Source organism: Schistocerca serialis, unplaced genomic scaffold, assembly GCF_023864345.2.
Source record: "Schistocerca serialis cubense isolate TAMUIC-IGC-003099 unplaced genomic scaffold, iqSchSeri2.2 HiC_scaffold_1343, whole genome shotgun sequence".
In the NCBI taxonomy this organism is placed as follows: Eukaryota; Metazoa; Arthropoda; class Insecta; order Orthoptera; family Acrididae; genus Schistocerca; species Schistocerca serialis.
The window spans coordinates 458,177-479,773 of record NW_026047562.1 but is presented as its reverse complement, the minus strand read 5'-3'; the positions used below and the strand labels follow the sequence as shown (position 1 = coordinate 479,773).

The 21,597-nt window shown below is 43.8% G+C and overlaps 1 protein-coding gene across 1 annotated transcript in view; it reads left to right on the top strand.

Annotated features, from left to right (window-relative positions):
• The window catches only part of LOC126439761 (uncharacterized), a 100,675-nt gene that overhangs the window by 23,920 nt on the left and 55,158 nt on the right, over nt 1-21,597 (top strand). The window contains exon 2 of the mRNA XM_050090586.1: nt 13,032-13,193. Within this exon, the coding sequence (XP_049946543.1) occupies nt 13,032-13,193 (162 nt within the window). The remainder of the gene's footprint in view (nt 1-13,031; nt 13,194-21,597) is intronic.

The following is a 21,597-nucleotide window of genomic DNA, read 5'->3' as shown; positions in this document are numbered from 1 at the left end:
TAGTTTGTGTAATTAGTGTAGCTTTAGTTTATTGCTAGTGCGTAATTGTAGAGAGAATCTCCTTTGTAGTTGCAGTCTTTCATTGTTGTACAGTAAAACAGTTGTGGCATGCATGTAAATTTGCACCAACTATTTCGCAGCTGCGCTTGCAATTAACGAGATATCATTTTCAATGCTATGTTAATGTGTTTTCTTATTGTGCTCTTCAAATTGTGCTTTTCTGTGTTGTCGTGTGAAATTTTGTGACAATCATGGGGTGTGAAAAACCTAATACTAGGCTCCAAAGTAAACTGAGAAATGACAGTGAAGTCGAAAGCAGTGTGTTAGCGCCACTGTGTAATGAATTAACTAATGTTCAAAGTAGTAATTTGGTAAGTATGCATATGGAAATGGAGCGGGCGGCAAACAATGGTGCAGAGAGTGAAACAATTAGTGAACAGGGAAGTATTATCGATCGATCAGTCGGCAACAGCTCACCTCAGGAATCGGGAATGACAGGACACAATTTTGCAACTACTGCAGATTTAGGTTTTGGGTCCTCACCGTTTTCTCAAATAAGTCAAGACACATTTTCTGCTTGTCAAAATGTGAATGTTGCCGGTGCAACTTCACTGCCGAAAAGCACTGAGGAACATGTTTCAGACACCAGTGCATTGTTATTACAGTTAATGCAACAAATGGGACAAAGTTACAAAAGTTAGACACAATGGAACAAAATCTTCAAAAGTTAGACACAATGGAACAAAATCTTCAAAAGTTAGACTCAACGCTTGAACAAAATCAGAAACAAATGGGACAAAATCTTCAAAAGTTAGACACAATGGAACAAAATCTTCAAAAGTTAGACTCAACGCTTGAACAAATCTTCATTACTCAAACTACTGCAATACAGCGAGCGCCACTACTGCCAGCTAAATAAAAGATTCAAACTATGGAAGGCACTAACTACTGATAGGGATAGTTAGCAAATGAAAGATATTAATAGAGAACAAACAATGTATTTACCTTAATAGTCATAATATATATATAGCAGTTCATGACAAATTACAAAACTCCGCCATCTCTCTTTTCACATCCACCACTGCTGGCGGCTCACCTCCAACTGCGCAAAGCTACGTGCTGTTCACATCCAGCTGCCGCTGCCCAACACTACAATGGCAGACAACAATGCAAACTAACCACAGACTGCACACAGCACAGGCAGTGATTTTCATACAGAGCGCTACGTAACGTTGCCAATAAGAAAACAAACAGCCTACTTACAAAACTGAGCACGGTCGCCATTGCCGTCAGCTGATCCATACATCAAACGGGCATCTGCCATCTCTGAACTTGTGTACACTGCCATTGCACCAGCCACGTCTGTCCTTAACTTTAAAAAATGGTTGAAATGGCTCTAATCACTATGGGACTTAACATCTGACATCATCAGTCCCCTAAACTTAGAACTACTTAAAACTAACTAACCTAAGGACATCCATGCCCGAGGCAGCATTCGAACTTCCGACTGTAGCGGCAGCGCGGTTCCAGACTGAAGCGCCTAGAGCCACTCGTCCACAGCGGCCGACTGTGATTACGTAGTAACCTGTGTGCCGGCAACGGTCGTACTGAACGCAGGAAAAGTTGATGTTAACTGAAAACAAGCAATGACGTACGTCGCGTGGCAACAGGGACGTGTAAACCAAAACACTGGCGGTGCACTACGTAATCAGACGCCGCCAAGAGTGCACGTCCCCCATGATTCTAATGTTCTGCTCTTGTGTGTTTCCCGTCATTAACGAGTTGGTGAAAATCAGATGTAACAAGCAAAGAAAGCGATCCAAGACCCATTTTCATATAACATGATTTCTTCGTCTACATATGAGGAATGTGTGCTGCAATTTTTACTGTAGATTTTTGTTACTGCCCGAATAACTCGTTAAATATTTCGATGTTCTACTTAATTTCCTATCTCAGAATTTTTTCGTTGAATTTTGGTACATCCTCTATTAGGGAAACATTTTGGTGAAATACTGTTACATTAATGACTAGCTAACTCGGCAGTGCTTCGCAGTCGCTAAATATACGTTGGAACTGGATATGCATCCTACTCCGGAAATTTTGTCCAGAGCCAAATTTGCTACTTCGATCTCTGTGGAGGTATGGCGCTCTAAAGTGTAATAACTCATAATACGAAAGTAAGAGACTCATTTGTTTTCTGTTTTGGATTTTGTTTTCAAGTTTGTTGTAAATTCTTCTACGGAAAACAATTACAAAACTGCAGAATACACCAAATTTTTCGTTTGTTTGCACACTGTGTGGTAAGATAACAGTATGAAGTAGTTCTCTTAACTACTAATTCATGAAAGGGCAATATACAACTGATCATGTTAAATACTTGTCTGATTATTTAAAAATGCCTTGCTCTCTTACCCTAAAACCGACCACAATGAGGAGATCAAAAGAGACCATCAATGCAGCACATCTATTCTATTATACAGGGCGAAGTGAAATTCGTGCACCTGGGTTTCGCAGCGTGACTCCTCACATACCAGGGATAAAAAGAGTCTCTCACAAAATTTCGTCCGGCGAGTACATCCGGCGGAAAAAGGTCGTCAAAGAGTGGCAATCTGGCAACACTATAGCCACATATCTAGTAACTACCTCTAACAGCACATGTTACTTGTGCTGAGCACTTCGTGTGGCGGCACAGTAGTTCAGCGTGTTCGGTCAGAGAGCTGGTTTGCCTCTGTAATGAAAAAAACTGAATGAAGGGCCCAACAACGAATTTGAACAACAACGAACAAAATGAAAAAAAGAAAAAAGGTGCAGTGCGTAGAGTGTTGGGTTAGCGTGCAGGAGGTTGGGGATTCAACCCTGGGTTGGGGCGCATTTTTTTTATTTGATAATTTCATTCTGACATTTCGTACTGTAATATATACCGTTTCTTATGTCGCATGTATCTTAAATTTACAACATTTTCTACTGCTGAACTCAACATATACGTGGTTAGACAAATAAGAAATAAACAGTTGAAACAATTAATGAGACCATGGTGATAACACATAGAAACAGTAACCGAGTTTGGACATTATCTGCAAAGCATGTTGCTAGTCCTACTGGTAACGTAAGGCCCTAACGAAATTTTATAGGTTTTCCTTTGTATATATGTTTCGTTTTTCGTGTTTCTCTTATTGTTGTTCCTTGAACCATTTTACATGGCCATTTGTCGTCTTTTTTGTTTGGGTAAAACATTGCAGGACAGGCATAGTAATTTATACGTAGCATCGACACATTGATTTTGAGTTCAAATTTCTGTATGTCATGCACTTGTGATGCCACATTCAGACTGTGTATTCTGGTGTGATCTCTTCCGCTAGTTTGCACTGTTATGTGGGACAGTATGAAGGAAAACATCAGCATGATACATGGAGCAGAAGTAGAAGGAAATTTTTATACATGTGCTACAGACTATATATAAATTGAAGAAGAAAGAAAAAAATTATGTCACGTTATATAAGAGAAGCAGAGAGTAAAGTGTGAGTAAACAATATAAATTTTATAGGGCTCATAGTACAGGAAATCATTCAAAAAAATTATGAGTAGTTGGCACGTTCCACTAAGTAATGCTTGTATCCTAGACAATATAGTGCAAATAATGAGGAAAAGAATCACTGTTAGTACTACTGGGCATACGTTTGACACTCATTTGACTGCGAGCATGACAGATGATTGGTGAGAAGCACTTTTTATCACTGATTTCACTAAGAAGAAAAATTTTATACTACTACACTATTTGAGACGAGAGGAGAAAGCACTATCTTTTCTGTTGCACTCAATCACTCTCAGTGCACGCGTTCTTCTCGTGGTGAGTGTGGTGAGGTGAGGTGGCTGGCTGGTGGTGGTGCTGAGGGCCACAGGCCGGGGAGGACTCTGGCGGTCGCTGTCTGCTGTGGAATCTGCAGCAAGTTTGTAAAGTTCTCGCGGTAGCGCGTGTGCTCCTGGGCCGTCTCGTTCTCCTCCCAGAGGTCCACCAGGGAGGCCAGCTACGACGGCGTGTGCTGTCATGGCGAGGATCCAGAGAGTCGCCAGTCGTTTGGGTCGTGGAAGTGGGTTGCAGCCTGGGGCGGTGGTTCCCTCCACTGTGGTGCTTCCCGGCGCCGTTCTGCCGACGTGGGCCACCGTCTGCTGGCACGCTTCCCGCACGTGAATCGGTGCTCGAGGCTGTCGGTCGTGGTACATTCGTCGCACTTGTCACTTGCGACGAGTTTTATCTCCGTCGTCTTTGGCTGGTTGGTACCGTTCCGTTGACTATTTTGTACCATGTCTCCTTCGCATGTTTAGGCAACACGTTTTCCGAGACGTTTCCCCATATTTGTTTCCAATTGTATTGCGGCAGTTTGTGTTCAATTTTGTTTTTTGCCGGCTTCCCCCTGAGGGCCCAGCGTGTTCTCTTGGCTGTTCTGTGGCTGGGGTTCGCCACTGGGTCCAGAACGTAACTTTTGTTGGCGTAGTGCAGCCTGACGTGTCGCATTCTGCCTCGTGTCGACCGGCGCTTCTCCTGATGCGGTCTTGTATCCTGCAATGATGTTGGCTGTGACGCTGTCAGGGTTATTGTCCTGGATGGCGAGCGTTCGTTTTAGTAGAATGGCTGCACATTTGGTCTTTATATCAACTAGACCTAGCCCCGTTCTTTCGTTGGCAGCGAGCACGTTGCTTGCGCCACTTTGAATATATTTCGACGCCACAACAGGCAGTACACTGCGCTCCTAAGTGCTCGCGCAATTTCGGCCGGGATGCTCAAGATTTGCGCCAGGTACCATGCTATTTTGTACCACTGCCTGTCTGGTTTGAGTCGTTGATTCCCTATCGGCAGTAGCACTGTTTGTTGGTTTGGACGCCTGACGCTTTTTGGAATGTGTTCATGATGGTTTCTACTCTGCCAATATCTTCCTGATCTTCAATAAAGATGCCTAGGTCGTCAACGTAGGCTATACATGCTATTGCTTTGTCTTCTACGGAGAATCCTCTGATGTCATTTGTGAGTTTCCGCAGCAGCGGGTCCAGTGCTGTAGCGAATAGAGCCATTGACAGTGGACAGTCTTGCCTCACGGATCTGTCCAGTTTTATCTGTTTTGTTTTCCAACTATTGATTATTACTGTCGATCTCCCAGTACTTAGTACCTTTGGATGATTGTGATGAATTTTTGCCCAAACCCGAGTCTCTTTAGTGAGTCTACGAGGTATTTGTGATCGATCCTGTCGAAGGCATTGTTGAAGCCCACCGGAATTATGGCACCTGCGCTTCTGGTGGTGGCTGCCTGTGCTATTATGTCCCTGTAGGTGCATGTGGCGTCAAATATATATTTTCCCTGTTACCGCACATGTTTGCCACGGACTCATGACTTTCCTCATCGCCGATTTCAGGTTGTTTGCGATGCATTTCGCTATTACTTTATAGTCGGCGTTGAGGAGCGTAATCGGGCGAAACTCTTCAATTCGGCGGGCGGCTCTCCTCTTAGGGATGGGGGTTACGGTCCCTTCGGCCAGCCCAGGTGGAATTTGCGCCCCATCGAGTATCTCGTTCACCATCTCCGTGAACTGCACTCCCCGTACGTCCCAGTACGAGGGGCAGAACTGGAGCGGGATGCCGTCGGCGGCCGGTGCTGTTGCTCTGGCGCTGGTCTCCATCGTCTCTGTGACGTCGTCCTCGTCGACATTCTCTGTCAGCAGCGGCCTGTCCGCGTCTGTCAGCACGCTCCTCGTCTGCTGCAGAATTCCAGCAGTCGCCGCGTCGTCTGTCGCTTCTCGACGGAACATCTCGGAAATAGCCTTCGATGTGTTTTGTTAATTCCGTTTCCGTCGTGAGCGTCTGCCTCTGCTTGTCCTGCAGCTCACTTGCGCACTTTCCTGCGGCTCTCTCCCTTTCCCTATTTACAGGGTGTCCAGAAAAGGACTCCCTGATTTCAAAATTAAATATCTCGAAAAGAAAGATCGATAGAAAATGGTTTAAATGGCTCTGAGAACTATGGGACTCAACTGCTGAGGTCATTAGTCCCCTAGAACTCAGAACTAGTTAAACCTAACTAACCTACGGACATCACACACATCCATGCCCGAGGCAGGAGTCGAACCTGCGACCGTAGCGGTCTCGCGGTTCCAGCCTGCAGCGCCAGAACCGCGCGGCCACTTCGGCCAGCAGAAAGATCGATAGAGGAATGCAGTAAACGGTATGTTTATTGTGAAAGCTGTAAGAAAGTTTATACAGCAGTTTGATATATTAGTTACAAAAGCTGCTAGCAGATGGCGCTATAATTCGCCATACGTAATACTTAGTATAAATAGTGATCCGAAGCCCAGAGCGATGTTCCACTATTGAAACGTGAAAGGAGGTTAGCGTACCGAAGGAAGAGATTAAAACCATGTACTCCATTGAACAACGCGTTTTTGTGGTGCTAGAGTACCACAGGTTAGAAGAGAGTCCTACGGCAACAAGGCGAAGTTCTCAAGCACGATTTAATGTTCCAAAAGGATCCGATGCGAAAACCATTCGTACACTCTTCGCAAAATTTCAACGAACAGGCAGCGTGACTGATGATCTAGTGGGGCATGTTGGCCGCAAGCAAACCGCAGTTACGCCTGAAAATATCGCCAAAGTTTCTGGAATTATTCAGCGAAATCCAATGTCATCTGTCCGTAGAATTGCATCTGAGACTGGTTTGAAGCGTTCCAGCACACAGAAAATACTGAGAAAGAGCCTACACATGTTTCCATTCAAAATTCAAACGCACCAGGCCATACCCGTACGAGCTGTGCAACAAAGGGTTGCCTTTGCTAATCAGATGATCACAATGATTTTTGGGAACAATGTTAAAGAATGTTTCTCCTTTATATAGGGTGATTTTTACCACCATGTGCAAACTCTAGCGATTGATCGATGAGAGGATACGGAACAAAAATAGTCTAACGGACTTGTGTATGGAAAGGCATGGTTTCGATGCTAGAGGCCACTTACTGAATCGTTACAGAGAATGCATGGTTTCCTCCTAGAGGGTGGTACTGTTCCTCGTATGTCATGCCCTAGCGCCCTCTCAAGCCACAGTAATTGGTAACGTTGTGTCCGATTCACTTCTCTTGCTGATTCACCCTGTAGTGGACGTGATGGAGCGTCATTCACAATGCTCCTACATTCGAATCGAGAGCTTGCCGACATGGTGTCTACTTACGGAAAGGCAAATAGCAACGGGCTGCTGGAAGTAACGTTGTATCAGATCTGTTCCCGCCAACAACCACAGCTCTCAATGAAACTGGCAGAAGTAAAGCTGTGAGGACGGGGCGTGAGTCGTGCTTGGGTAGCTCCGTTGGTAGAGCACTTGCCCGCGAAAGGCAAAGGTCCCGAGTTCGAGTCTCGGTCCGGCACACAGTTTTAATCTGCCAGGAAGTTTCATATCAGCGCACACTCCGCTGCAGAGTTAAAATCTCATTCTTGCACAGTTCTCAATGTTTGCAACAGTGTTTCGCCGTTTGTCTGAGACGGGGTCGTTTCAGGAAGCTAGAAATCATGAAGGACGTACCCCAAATGTTTGGACACCAGACTTGGAGGAAAATGTGACTAACACTGTGGAAGGCGACTGCCGTGTCAGTACCATAAAGTTGCCCCCACCCCCACCCCCACCCCCCCACCCCCAGTACAGGGTGCGTCAGACGACCGTGTGGGACATTCTCGATGACAACTGTTGCTACCCTATGACAGCGTGTGCAGGGCTTACTAGCGGCAGCCTTTCCACATCGGGATCAGCTTTTGTCACTGGTTTCTCCGACTGGCAACCACGATTCCGGGATCTGTGTCATCCATCCTATCCACAGATGAGGCTACCGTTACGCGGAGTGGCATCATCAGTTTTCGGGACAGTCATCTGTGCCATATTATGCAGAACCCGCAGCGTATGGTGACAGCGAATGACCAGCGTCGGTGCAGCCGGAATGTGTGGGCCGGAATAACTGGCGACCGTATTTTGGGATCGATCTTCCTTCCAAGACACATAACAGGCCGGAACTTCCTGTGGCTGACTTTATCCCCCCTGCTGGAAGAAGTGCCGTCGATGATTCGGAGAATTGTACGGCTACTACATGCAGATGCTCCAGCTCACATCGCCGCCAACGCCCGGACGCGTCTGAGTCTTGTCCTCCCTTATTGGTGGGTCACATCGAGGCGGGGTGGTTCCAGTCGCATGGCCTGCTCGTTCACCGGACCTCAACCCGTGCGGTTTCTGGTTAGGGGGTCATCTCAGTAGCATCACGCAGGCAGAGCCCACTCCAGATGTGGAGACGCTGGAGCAGTGTATCCGTGCTGCCTGTGACACTGTCCGGGTGCAGCCTGGCCAGTGCGGACGTGTCACACAGAGCACGCTGCAGCGCGTACACGGATGAGATGAGGCACACGGGAAACGTTTCCAACACATATTGTAACTGCGGCTACATGCGACAGCGCGTATTATACCGCAGTCTCTGCAACTATGTACGAGTGTAGTTCAGTAACTAACGTCCCACATTTTTTTAAAATTTTTAAAATACACAGACAAACGTCCTAGTGGGTGCTTCACATTTGATGTTTGTTCCCTGGGCCGGGAGGTTTAGAACCGTTGTGGCAAGTGGCAGAGCCGTAGTACAGCGTCAAAATGGCTTCTACATACAACCCACGTTACAAGCAGCGTGCGTTATTGAATTCTTGTGTGCAGAAACAGAAACCGTGGTGAACATCCATAAACATTTGTTTGCAGTGTTTGGCGATGCTGCAGTTCATAGGAGTACAGTTGGGTGATGAGTTAGAGCCTCAGGAAATGCTGAAACACAGCTCCACGATCAGCCCCGCTCAGGACGTCCTGTAGCAGCCACTGTTCAAGACATGCTGAATCGTGTGGATGCCATTATTCGTGCCGACCGACGCATCACAACTCGACAACTGGCTCTACTGTTGTCGGTCAGCATTGGAAGAGCGTCTGCAATGATGGAGACTCTCAGATAGTCAAAGAGGTGCTCACGAAGGGTTCCACGAATGCTCACAGCGGGCCACAAGATTCAAATAAAGACCATTTCATCTGAATTGTAGGAGCGTTTAGAAGACGACGGAGACACACTTCTGTCATGGATCGTTACAGGGGACGAAAGCTGGATGCACCACTTTGCGCCGGAAACAAAAAGGCAGTCCATGGAGTGCCATCATCCTCATTCGCCACAAAAGAGAAAAATCAAGACAACCATCATTGCTGGAAGAGTCATGGTGACAGTCTTCTTAGATTTTGATGATGTTATTCTCGTGGATGTGATTCCAAGACGGTTAACCATCAATTCAGAGGCGTACGTGAAGACTTCGAATAAATTCCAGAACCGTTTCGGATGTGTTCGATCGGACAAGAATCCAGTATAAAACTTGCTCCAACACGATAATGCACGCCCACACACAAGTGTGAGAACCCGGGAAGACATCGCCCCATTGGGTTGGAAATCATTGCGTCATCCACCCTACAGTACAGACCTTGCATCCTCGGACTTGCATCTCTTTGGGCCGCCTAAAGACTCTGTGTGGGGAACAGACTTGGAAGATGAAGAGAGTGTCAGTCATGCAGTGAAAACATGGCTTCGCCTACAGGACAAGGGCTTTTAATAGCAGGGAATAGATGCTCTTCCACAACGATGGCGTGCAGCCATAGAACGTGATGGAGACTATGTAGAAAAGTAGGACTTGGACAAGACAAGTTCATGTACAGGGTTGTTGTTGTTGTGGTCTTCAGTCCTGAGACTGGTTTGATGCAGCTCTCCATGCTACTCTATCCTGTGCAAGCTTTTTCATCTCCCAGTACCTACTGCAACCTACATCCTTCTGAATCTGCTTAGTGTATTCATCTCTTGGTCTCCCTCTACGATTTTTACCCTCCACGCTGCCCTCCAATACTAAATTGGTGATCCCTTGATGCCTCAGAACATGTCCTACCAACCGATCCCTTCTTCTGGTCAAGTTGTGCCACAAACTTCTCTTCTCCCCAATCCTATTCAATACTTCCTCATTAGTTATGTGATCTACCCATCTAATCTTCAGCATTCTTCTGTAGCACCACATTTCAAAAGCTTCTATTCTCTTCTTGTCCAAACTATTTATTGTCCATGTTTCACTTCCATACATGGCGACACTCCATACAAATACTTTCAGAAATGACTTCCTGACAGTTAAATCAATACTGGATGTTAACAAATTTCTCTTCTTCAGAAACGCTTTCCTTGCCATTGCCAGCCTACATTTTATATCCTCTCTACTTCGACCATCATCAGTTATTTTGCTTCCCAAATAGCAAAACTCCTTTACTACTTTAAGTGCCTCATTTCCTAATCTAATTCCCTCAGCATCACCCGACTTAATTCGACTACATTCCATTATCCTTGTTTTGCTTTTGTTGATGTTCATCTTATATCCTCCTTTCAAGACACTGTCCATTCCATTCAACTGCTCTTCCAAGTCCTTTGCTGTCTCTGACAGAATTACAATGTCATCAGCGAACCTCAAAGTTTTTATTTCTTCTCCATGAATTTTAATACCTACTCCGAATTTTTCTTTTGTTTCCTTTACTGCTTGCTCAATATACAGATTGAACAACATCGGGGAGAGGCTACAACCCTGTCTTACTCCCTTCCCAACCACTGCTTCCCTTTCATGTCCCTCGACTCTTATAACTGCCATCTGGTTTCTGTACACATTGTAAATAGCCTTTCGCTCCCTGTATTTTACCCCTGCCACCTTTAGAATTTGAAAGAGAGTATTCCAGTCAACATTGTCAAAAGCTTTCTCTAAGTCTACAAATGCTAGAAACGTAGGTTTGCCTTTCCTTAATCTTTCTTCTAATATAAGTCGTAAGGTCAGTATTGCCTCACGTGTTCCAGTGTTTCTACGGAATCCAAACTGATCTTCCCCGAGGTTGGCTTCTACTAGTTTTTCCATTCGTCTGTAAAGAATTCGTGTTAGTATTTTGCAGCTGTGACTTATTAAGCTGATAGTTCGGTAATTTTCACATCTGTCAACACCTGCTTTCTTTGGGATTGGAATTATTATATTATTCTTGAGGGTGACTATAATTAAAGTTAAACTTTCAAACCGCTGCAGAAATAACGCCACTGGTCAGAATAAAATCAAATTGCAACGGAATATTAGCGGAGAAGGGGGAAAATCTATTGTAGAAGAAAAATAAATAGTTACAGAACGTAGCAATAGATGGCGCTGTAAGCGTCCTAGTTTAATAGAGGTCGACTACAAATGAATCATACAACAAAGCCTAAGGTGTACGTTTGACGTCAAACAATCTGTACTGCTCAATGTGCATTGGTGTATAGGTGTCATACTGTTAATTACGTAAGCCCATCCACCATGACAAGGTCATATCACATGGATTGAGAAAAATCAGTTTTCAATCGTCCTGAGGACAATAACCGCATAATCAGCATCAATAATAATGAAATCGGATTATTAATTTCCTTGTGACTGGAGGAAAACGTGTTCAATATGCTGTCCACCGTTTCAGTTGAAATGGAGAAACAGCATGTTCCACACCTCTTCAAAGTGTTTCCGGGATCACGTTCAGAATGTGTTGCGCAGTGCGTGCCTTCAGTGCAGCTAAGTTCGCAGTCTCAACACGGGACGCAACATCTTTCAGACAGCCGCACAGCCAGAAGTCACACGGATCAAGATCAGGTGATAGAGACGGCCAGGCTGTAAAGAAATGGCGGCTGATAATTCTAGCATTTCCGAAATGGCGCTTCAGCAGCTGCTTAATTGGATTTTCACTGTGCGGAGGTGCGCCATCTTGCATAAAAATGATTTCATCCACACATCCACGCTGTTGGAGAGCTGGAATTTAAAGACACTGATAGCACTTAGCAGTGACGGTACAACAGGAGCAGAAGCAGCTGTCTCTTACAAAAATTATGGCCATATGAAAAACGATACCGTAAACCCGCAACACACAGATACCTTTTCAGCATGAAGTGGTACTGGTTGATTTGCCTGTGGATTTTCCGTTGCCGTTATTCGACAATTCTGTGTACTGACATATCCTGTCTGATGAAAGTGGGCTTCATCTGTCCACAAAATCTTGCACGGTCAATCATTGACCACTTCCGTGCGAGCAAGAAATTCTAAAGCAAAGGTCTCTCTTGCTGGCAGGTCAATAGGAAGCAACTCGTCCGCATCCGAAATTCTGAATGGATAGCAAGGAAGAATGTTTCGTAGGATTTTACGCACCGTGCTCACGGGTGTGTCCAACGTTCTGGCAGTTCTCCGTGCACCACACGTTTGCACTCCACCACTCGTCTCCACCCGCATTACTGTGGCTTCTGCAGAGCGACGTGTACACAGCCATCATTCTTGTAATGCAGCTTTACGACTAGAGCGCGATCCTGCACTGACACAGTCACGGCGAACGTTGCAGATGCGGAAGGAGTAAAAGCCGTACACCCGGCGTGTTTATACCAACTTGACTGGGTCGTGCCCATGACAGGTGTTTCCATTTACGTATTCTGACACATACAGCGCCATCTACTGGTCAATCTTCACACAATTTTTCTTCTTCTGCCGTACGTTTTCCTCCTTTTCCGATAATATTCCGTTGCAAATTGACGTAATTGTGACCAGAGGTGTTATTTCTACAGCGTTTTGAAAGTTTAATTATAATCACTCTGTTAGTGTCAACAAATTCTGACTCTTAACAACAAATATGTCGTGAGAAAAGAAATGTACGGCATTACTTACTGAACGACCCTCGTACGGTTGAATAAATGGCCTCTAGCATAGAAACCGTACACTTCCGGGCATAATTAGACCTTTTCTGGTCTGTATCCTCTCTTCGGTCAACCCCTAGAGCTTGTACATGGTGCAGAAATCATCCTATATATTAGTGTAGATGAAGCACCAACGTATTGTTCTGTCAGCTCTTGGTTTCAGAACAACATTCGTTGTGTCGACACGAGTGCTTGAAGACCACTTGCAATGTATTGTTTGCGCCCGGCAGGGCCCGTACGCTATGAAGGCCGTGGACTTTGGAGCCTGCGACGACGGGGAATACCCGGGGATGCTGGTGAACGTGTCGCTGATCTTGGACGAGGCTGCCAACGAGACGGCCTACACGGGGGAGTTCACCACCAGCTACGACTACCTGGCGGACGACTGCGAGGTGAGCGCTCGCCGGCAGCGTCGCTCAGCTCTGGAGCACACGCGTGTTGTCCGATGTAAGGGGCGATTAGGCTAAGCTCTGCACCTCACCTGCTTCCGAAGCCGTTCATGTCGTAATATCGTTTCCACTGGGTGAATTGTGAGGAAGCACTCACTAAGCGGCGCTTAGCGTATTTTCATTGCTAATTACTTACAGAGAAGGCAGTGGCAGCACCGCTTCCCCTCACATCATCGAAGTTAAGCGCTGTCGAGCTGGGCTATCACTTGGATGGGTGACCATCCGGTCTACCGAACGCTGTTGGCAAGCGGAGTCCACACAGCCCTTTCGAGGCCAATTGAGGGGGTACTTGAATGAGAAGTAGCGGTTCGGGTCTCTTTAATCTGGAGAGCTGGGTGCTGACCACATGGTCCTACATATCCGCATACAGTGAGTCCTGTTGGCCAAGAATGACACGGCGACCGGTCTGTACCGTTGGGGCTTTATGACCAGTTCGGGCAGAGTTTAGTTTAATTACAGAGAAATAGATATCGACATTTTTTTTCCTTTTCTTTTTAATGTAACAGTAGCAATTTATCGAGGTAGAATCACAGTTGCACGACGGTGTTGCACTATTTTCGGAGTAGTTACAACACCTGTCTGGTTTGATCTTGAAGTGGTTTGCCGTCGTAACGCGGAACTCGAATTTCTTAGCCAAATAAGAAATACGTCACGTCTGATAAAGAGGAAACAAAGTTTATAGAAAGACGTACACCATGAGCTGCATTAGAACTATTTTATTTGCCAAAATCGATTTTTCGGGTTAATAACACATCACCAGTGGCATTTGATACACAGGAACAAACGATTGTATGTACATCTATTTCTACAAAATGACAGCTGTACATATATAGCAGTAATATAAGTCTACTTACATTATGCTCTTACATAGCAATGACACATTTGTCATTTAATATGACAGGATCTGAAATATTTCCCATGTCATACACTGAAGCGCCAAAGAAACTGATATAGGCTTCCGTATTCAAATGCAGAGATATGTAAGAAGGCAGAATAGGCGCTGCGGTCGGCAACGCCTGTATAAGACAACAAGTGTCTGGCGCAGTTACCAGGTCGGTTACTGTTGCTTTGGCAGGATATCAAGATTTAAGTGAGTTTGAAGGTCGCGTTATGGTTGGGGCATGGGCGATGGTACACAGCATCTCCGAGGTAGCGATGAAGTGGGGATTTTCCCGGATGACCATTTCACGAGTGTACCGTGTATATCAGGAATCCGGTAAAACATGAAATCTCCGAGATCGGTGAAGCCGGAAAAAGACCCTGCAAGAACAGTACCAACGCCGACTGAAGAGAATCGTTCAACGTGACAGGAGTGCTACCCTTCCGTATCTTGCTGCAGATTTTAATACTGGCCCATCAACAAGTGTCAGCATGCGAACCATTCAACGAAACGTCATCGATATGGGCTTACGGAGCCGAAGACCCACTCGTGTACCCTTGATCACCACACGACACAAACCTTTACGCCTCGCCTCGCCCGTCAACACCGACAGTGGATCTTCCCTGGCAGCACGATGACAATGATACGGTCACCAAAAGAAGAGCCATGGAACTTTATAAGATAATCCCGAACCGCTACTCAAGTTTAACTCGGCGAGAACACGGACAGCGTCTGACGCAAGAATGCCGTCGCGAGCAACTCCGTTCCCAGCTGTAACGGAATTTTCGGCCCACAGCAGGTTTCGTGGCAATTTATAAACAACGCGTCATTTTAGTTGACCGTTTATCTCATAGCGAAGAGCTATAGAGCGGTGAACGAGAAAGAAATGCGATTACGATGATGAAGTTTAATCGGAAGACCGTAATATTTCTTATCATGTTTTCTATGGGTTAAGGGAGACAACACTATGGTCTTTCAGTGAATTCCCCTAGGCAATGAAAGTAAAAAGATTTACCCAGAGTTGGGAAATCGCTTCATCGCCTCACTAGTAAAGGTGACCTCATTTCATGGCAGATGTGGTTTGGAAACTGAGTTTCAGCTGTGGGCAGCCCGCATCTCGTGGTCGTGCGGTAGCGTTCTCGCTTCCCACGCCCGGGTTCCCGGGTTCGATTCCCGGCGGAGTCAGGCATTTTCTCTGCCTCGTGATGGCTGGGTGTTGTGTGCTGTCCTTAGGTTAGTTAGGTTTAAGTAGTTCTAAGTTCTAGGGGACTGATGACCATAGATGTTAAGTCCCATAGTGCTCAGAGCCATTTGAACCATTTCTCAGCTGTGGGCAATAGTTTGCTACCGAAACCAACTAGAGACGCTCCTTACTTCCCAAATAAAGCATCGCATACGGCGAGAACTGAATAACAGGCACAGAAGTGAAAGAGAGGAACTCATATATAATGATTTCATCCTTCTTTCCTTTCTGGTCTCAATATACACCTGCGGCACAACCTGAGCAAAACGCGTGTGACGTTGTGGTCCACGTGTAGGAACGGTCAAGCATAGTCTGTCGGAACAAAGAGGTGCTATCAGTTTCTGAACACCAGAAGACAAAACAGCTTCATTTGTCACCAGTCCTGATTAGACTGAAAGCTGCTACATGTAGCCTCTGGAACCGTACGTGGGTAAACTCCAAAGCAGTTTCGATATTTACGTCGAAGCGTCGGTCGGAACGAAAGAAAAGTAGTATGCGTCATTCACAGAAATATTCAGAGTACGTTACAGTGCTACAACGATGAAAAATAATATTACGACAATGTCAAACCTTATTTTCATAAAATAAAGAATAACTGACTATATTAAAAATGTAATTATAATTTTATTATTTTAATTTTTGTGCTCAGTGAATCAAAGAGTTTCTAATGCACGGAATAAACTAGCATTGTTTGTACTACGAAACTATATATGATTCTTAAGTGAGAACTAATTCCATGTAAGACATTTTGTCTGGGCGGAGTTTGTTCTCGTACTCGTCGGTAGAGAAAGAAAAGTTTCTTAATCGAAGTATGTAATGTGAATGTATAAAGGCTATAAAAAGGAGAGAGAGAGAGAGAGAGATAATCCTTACGGACAGTGGCCGTATTGTATAAGAAAAGGTAAATACAAGTTATTCAAAACAAATATCTCTAAAGCGTATCGTAGTGTGATTTAAAAAGACTGAAAATTGCGGTGTTTAATCTAAACCTGTCCTGAATAACAGCGAAGAACATTTATGTCATCATATATTTTCTTCGTTTGACCACGGTTGTCATTCGCATGTTACTTTTTGTTACGCGACGTGTTAGGAATATTTTCATTATACGCGCAAAAGTGCACACAGCTTTGATCGAACCTGCATCTTTCGGAAACGATAACTCTTAATCAGTACAATTACGCGAATACCGTCTGAATCGCAACCGTGATCACAAAAGTGTTTCCTGGACCTGATTTTTATAAATGTGTAGACTTGAAAGCGAACAATATTGCACCATCGCTGGCTCGCAACTATTGACAGAAAACAAAACAGGGACTGAACAACTTTAAAGTCCGTCAGCGTTACGAAATTTGAACGACGTAATTTAATTAATTAAATATTAACAGGAAGAGAATTATTAAATTTTAAAGATTAAATGGTAGCAAGAATTTAAAGCATTTTATCATCAGTACGTTTCTTTGCATTAGTAGTTGAGTATCAGATACCATCATATCTATTTAAAAGATAGTGCGTAAATAACATTGCCACCTCTTATAATTATTGTTCTAGCAATTCAACGTGAGACGCTTTCCTATGTAAAGTCAGTGTATTGGAGACATATTAAACATTTTATTAGTACACACTAGTTTTAGCTTAGCAACTGTGCTTGCCGTAATTGGGACACGGTTTTTAAAGATTATCAACATACACAATGCGTGCCATTTTGTAGTGCGGTTTCCTGGTATGGACTTTCCGGACACGTCGGAGAGCGGACACCACACTTCGTACGAGCACCTAGTAATGTTAAATTTCTTCTCTATTCTCATTAGGGCAACTTTCATGCTGATTTGATACGTGGATGGAATGTGTAAGAAATCACAGCACTACTTCGCAGAGGAGGAAGCAAACCACAGCGAAAACTCTTTGGCAACAAAGGCTGTGCGATTCGATTGTCGACGCAGAAAATAAAGCGATGGAAATTTGTGCGTTTGGAACATGTAATCCCCGTTTTCCTAAAGATCGATTGGATGTACGCCATTTATATGTTTAGATAACATATTAAAGCAGTAGCAGAACAAACAGTACACCATTTAAACGCTAAAACTTAATAATAGGACAAATCTTTCGCAATACTAAACGCATCGTCTTAGTGAGAAGACTGTAAGGCCGAGCTCTGTCGAAGGCAGGGGCTGCACGTGTGACGCTGCAGAGTCGGCCGAGATAAACAGGGCTAGTGTGTCCGTGTTGTGACGTCACGGTTGTGTACCACGTAACGAGGCCTGCCGCGATGAGTACAGAATGTGCGTTAATTTCCCAAAGTAGGTGTCTACATCTGCGTATTGTGCGTTTCCCGGGCTGCGTGGGCGGCAGTGAATTACCAGCACTGCTTACTATGCAAGTGTTTGCAGACCGGCACAAACGCACGTGAAACAAAAGTCGTTACAGTCTGCCCAGTGACGGCGCACTGAGTAATGGTTGGACACTCTTCTTTCAAAAGGGCGAATTTTAACCCAACTGGCTCCACAAGCTACGCACCAAACCTGCTTCAGAATCCTTCCATGGGTTGAAAGCAGGGACGCATGTCGGTCGTCAGGTGTAAAACTCTACGAATGGCGAAGATTTTGAGACGACGGGATGTTGATCTCTAACTCACAAGGGGAGGCCGCCAATTGTGAAATTCAGATTCGATTCATACTGCGCATAATAAAAGCTCATGGCCAGAGGTGTAATGTGGCAAAGCACCAAGATGCACTTCTCAGCCGTTGTCAAGAAAATCGACAGTTAAAAGAAACCGTTGCTGTGAAATACTCTCTACGATTAATAGTTTTCTGCAGCGTCGTGGCGCAGCGGTAGGCGCTCGGGTTCGTAATCCGAAGATCGCCGGTTCGAATCTCGCGCCATGCAATTTTTTTTATTATTAGTTTTTTGTAATTTTCTCTGAGCACTATGGGACTCAACTGCTGAGGTCATTAGTCCCCTAGAACTTAGAACTAGTTAAACCTAACTAACCTAAGGGCATCACAAACATCCATGCCCGAGGCAGGATTAGAACCTGCGACCGTAGCGGTCTTGCGGTTCCAGACTGCAGCGCCTTTAACCGCACGGCCACTTCGGCCGGCTAGTTTTTTGTAATTCAAATATATATATATATATATATATATATATATATATATATATATATACATACTCACTTATCTCGAATGGACCCAGAAAGGTTTCTGACGTCGTTTCTTCCATACTTCTTTCATTCGTTCTCCATGTTTTCTTTTTCTTTCTTCTGTCCATTTTGTTCCTGGTCTCTTTAGTGCTTCCTTCTCCGACAATACAATCCACTTTTCCACCTTATTTCTAAAAGTTTTTCTATCTTTGACATCTTTAAGTTCAATATTTGCTTTTTGTAAATCTAATTTTACTTGGCTAATCCATGGTGTTGTTGATTTGACTTTTTCTATGTAAGTGAGAATTCTGTTGGTGAGTCGTGTGGGGGGAAGTCTAGTGACATGTCCATAAGATTTTAATCTTCGCCTTCTTATGTCTGCTGCCAGGTTTGATATAGTTTCTGTGGTTCTTCTTGATTGTATCCGGTATCCTTCTTCTGTTAATTTTGGACCTAAAATCTTTCTCATAATTTTGCGTTCTTCTTTTAGTATTTATTCTAAATCACATTTTGTGTGGAGTGTGAGCGTTTCACTAGCATATAGTGCTGCTGGCTTAATTACTGCGCAGTAGTGTCTGATTTTTGTGTTCGAGGAGATGCATTTTTTATTGTATATTTCATGTGTCATACCATATGCTCTCTTCATTTTCTGTTGTCTGATCTTCTGTGCAACTTTCTCTCCTCCGGTTGGCTCCAAAATTTCACCTAGGTATTTAAAATGTTTTACTCTATTTATTTTTCCATATTTTGTGTTCAAACTGTGTATATGGAATTTCGTACAGAAAAATTCTGTCTTTTGACGTACTCCAGTTTTTATGAGAAAAGGTTCAGAGATTTCTCCCCTGAATTTAACTTTAGATACAGTGTCTGTCTGTGATTCTTTGATAAGCCTTAGTGTTTTGGAGTCAAGTCCAAGTTCCTCTAAAATGTTAAACAAAGATTGCAGGTCAATTGAGTCATAGGCTTTCTTAAAATCTACAAATGTACAAATTATGGGGGCATTTCTAATTGCTTTGTGTTTTAATATTGTCTTTAAATTAAATATTTGTTCTATGCATGAGCGACCGGGGCGGAAGCCTGCTTGATAATCACCAATTTGGCGTTCCAGCTGCTCTTGTGTTCTTTTCAGCAGGCATGTTGAGAGAATTTTGTAGGTGACTTGTAAAAGTGAGATTCCCCTCTAGTTATTGACATTTGTTCTGTCTCCTTTTCTATGTAACGGGTGAATAAGAGCACATTTCCAATCCTCTGGTAATTTTTCTGTTTCCCATATTTTTGTTATTATTTTTGTGAGCTCTTGCAACGTCTTTGGTCCTAGGTTTTTTAATAGCTCCGCAACAATGCCATCTTCGCCAGATGTTCTATTATTTTTTAAGTTTTTAATATGACATTTGATTTCTTCCTGTGTTGGTGGTAATGAATCCGGTTGAGCGTTGGCACTGATTTCTTTGGGAAACCTTAAACTAGGTTCTGGGCAATTTAGTAGGTTAGAAAAATATTGAGCCAATACTTGACAGTTTTCCTGGTTTGTTAGGGCTAATTTACCATCTGGTTTTCTGAAACATAAATTTTGAGGGATATATCCTCGTATTTTATCTGCGAAAGTTCTGTAGAAGTCTCTTGTATTATAGTTTTGGAAATTTTCTTCTATGGCATCCAGTTGTGCCTTTGTGTACTTCCTTTTTGCTTGCCTAATAGATTTTGAAACCTGTTTTCTAACCTCGTTAAATAAATGTAGACTTTCTTGTGATTTTTTACTGTTATATTCTTGAAATGCCTTTTTTCTCCTTTCCAGTGCATTTTCCCAGTCTGAATCCCACCAAGGGTGTTTGAATATCTTTTTCAAGGGAATAGTTTCCTTAGCTATTCGCGTGATTTTAGAATGAAATTCTTCCCATGTGTTTGCCTTTTCCTTCTCCCATTCTTCTTTTACTTTAGATTCTTTAATCTTCTTGGTGTCATATTTCTGTATTTCTGTTTTCTTCTGATGACTTCTTCGTGCTGTAAACTTGATTTTAATTCTAGTTAGGTAATGGTCTGAATCAATGTTTGCTCCTCTGCGTACTTGGACGTCGTAAATTTCTTTTTGTACTGGGTATGAAATCGCCACATGATCTATTTGAAACTCGCCAATTTGTTGTATAGGAGATCTCCATGTCTTTTGTTTTCTTGGACATTTTCTTAGAGATGTTGACATTATCTTCAGGTTATTCTGCTTACATAGTTCGACGAGCCTTGTACCATTTTTATTGGTAAATTTATGTGCAGGATATTTGCCTACGGTTTTTTGGTGGATTTTCTCTCTACCAATTTGGGCATTAAAATCGCCGAGTAGAACTTTTGTATCATCTTTTGGAATCTTGGCCATTATATTCTCCAAATTTTCCCAGAACTTTTCTGTTTCTATGGGGTTTTTCTTGTTGTCTCCGTTTGTGGGAGCATGAACATTAACCATTGTGTATGTTTTGTTGGCACATTGTAAGCGCATCGTCATTATCCTATTATTTACGGGAGTAACTTCCTTGATGGAGCTGAGCACGCTCTTGTGTATGATAAACGCCATCCCGAGATGGGGGGCTCCTCTTCCGATTCGTTTATCCGTCTTGCTCTTAAAGATGCGATAGTTGCCATAATGTGATGTTTCTTCATCTGTAAAACGTGTCTCCTGTAAAGCTAGTATTACTATCTTTTGCTTTTCAAGTTCTGTTGTAAGGTTTAGAAGTTTTCCTGGTTGGATTAATGTATTTATGTTAAAGGTTCCAATGTATGTAGGTGTTTTAAGTGGAAGTTTGCCACAGAGCTCCGACTTTCTCTGATGTAATCGTGTAAGTCCAAGTTCCCCAGAATCCGAATTCCTGGTTGCCATCTGTTGATGGGTGGATTGGTTACCACCTGGGGTAATGTTGTTATTACTTGCACGAGTCATACTTGCTTGTAATCAAGTTGGTCCAGTGTTTCCACTGGGTGTTTAGAACCAGGGATTGTTAGTTCCTGGCGCATTATGACCAGCCGCACATTGTGTGAACAGACGCTGACCAGGATGCCGATGGTTCCCACTTCAGACGCGTCCTGGATTTGGGTGTTGACA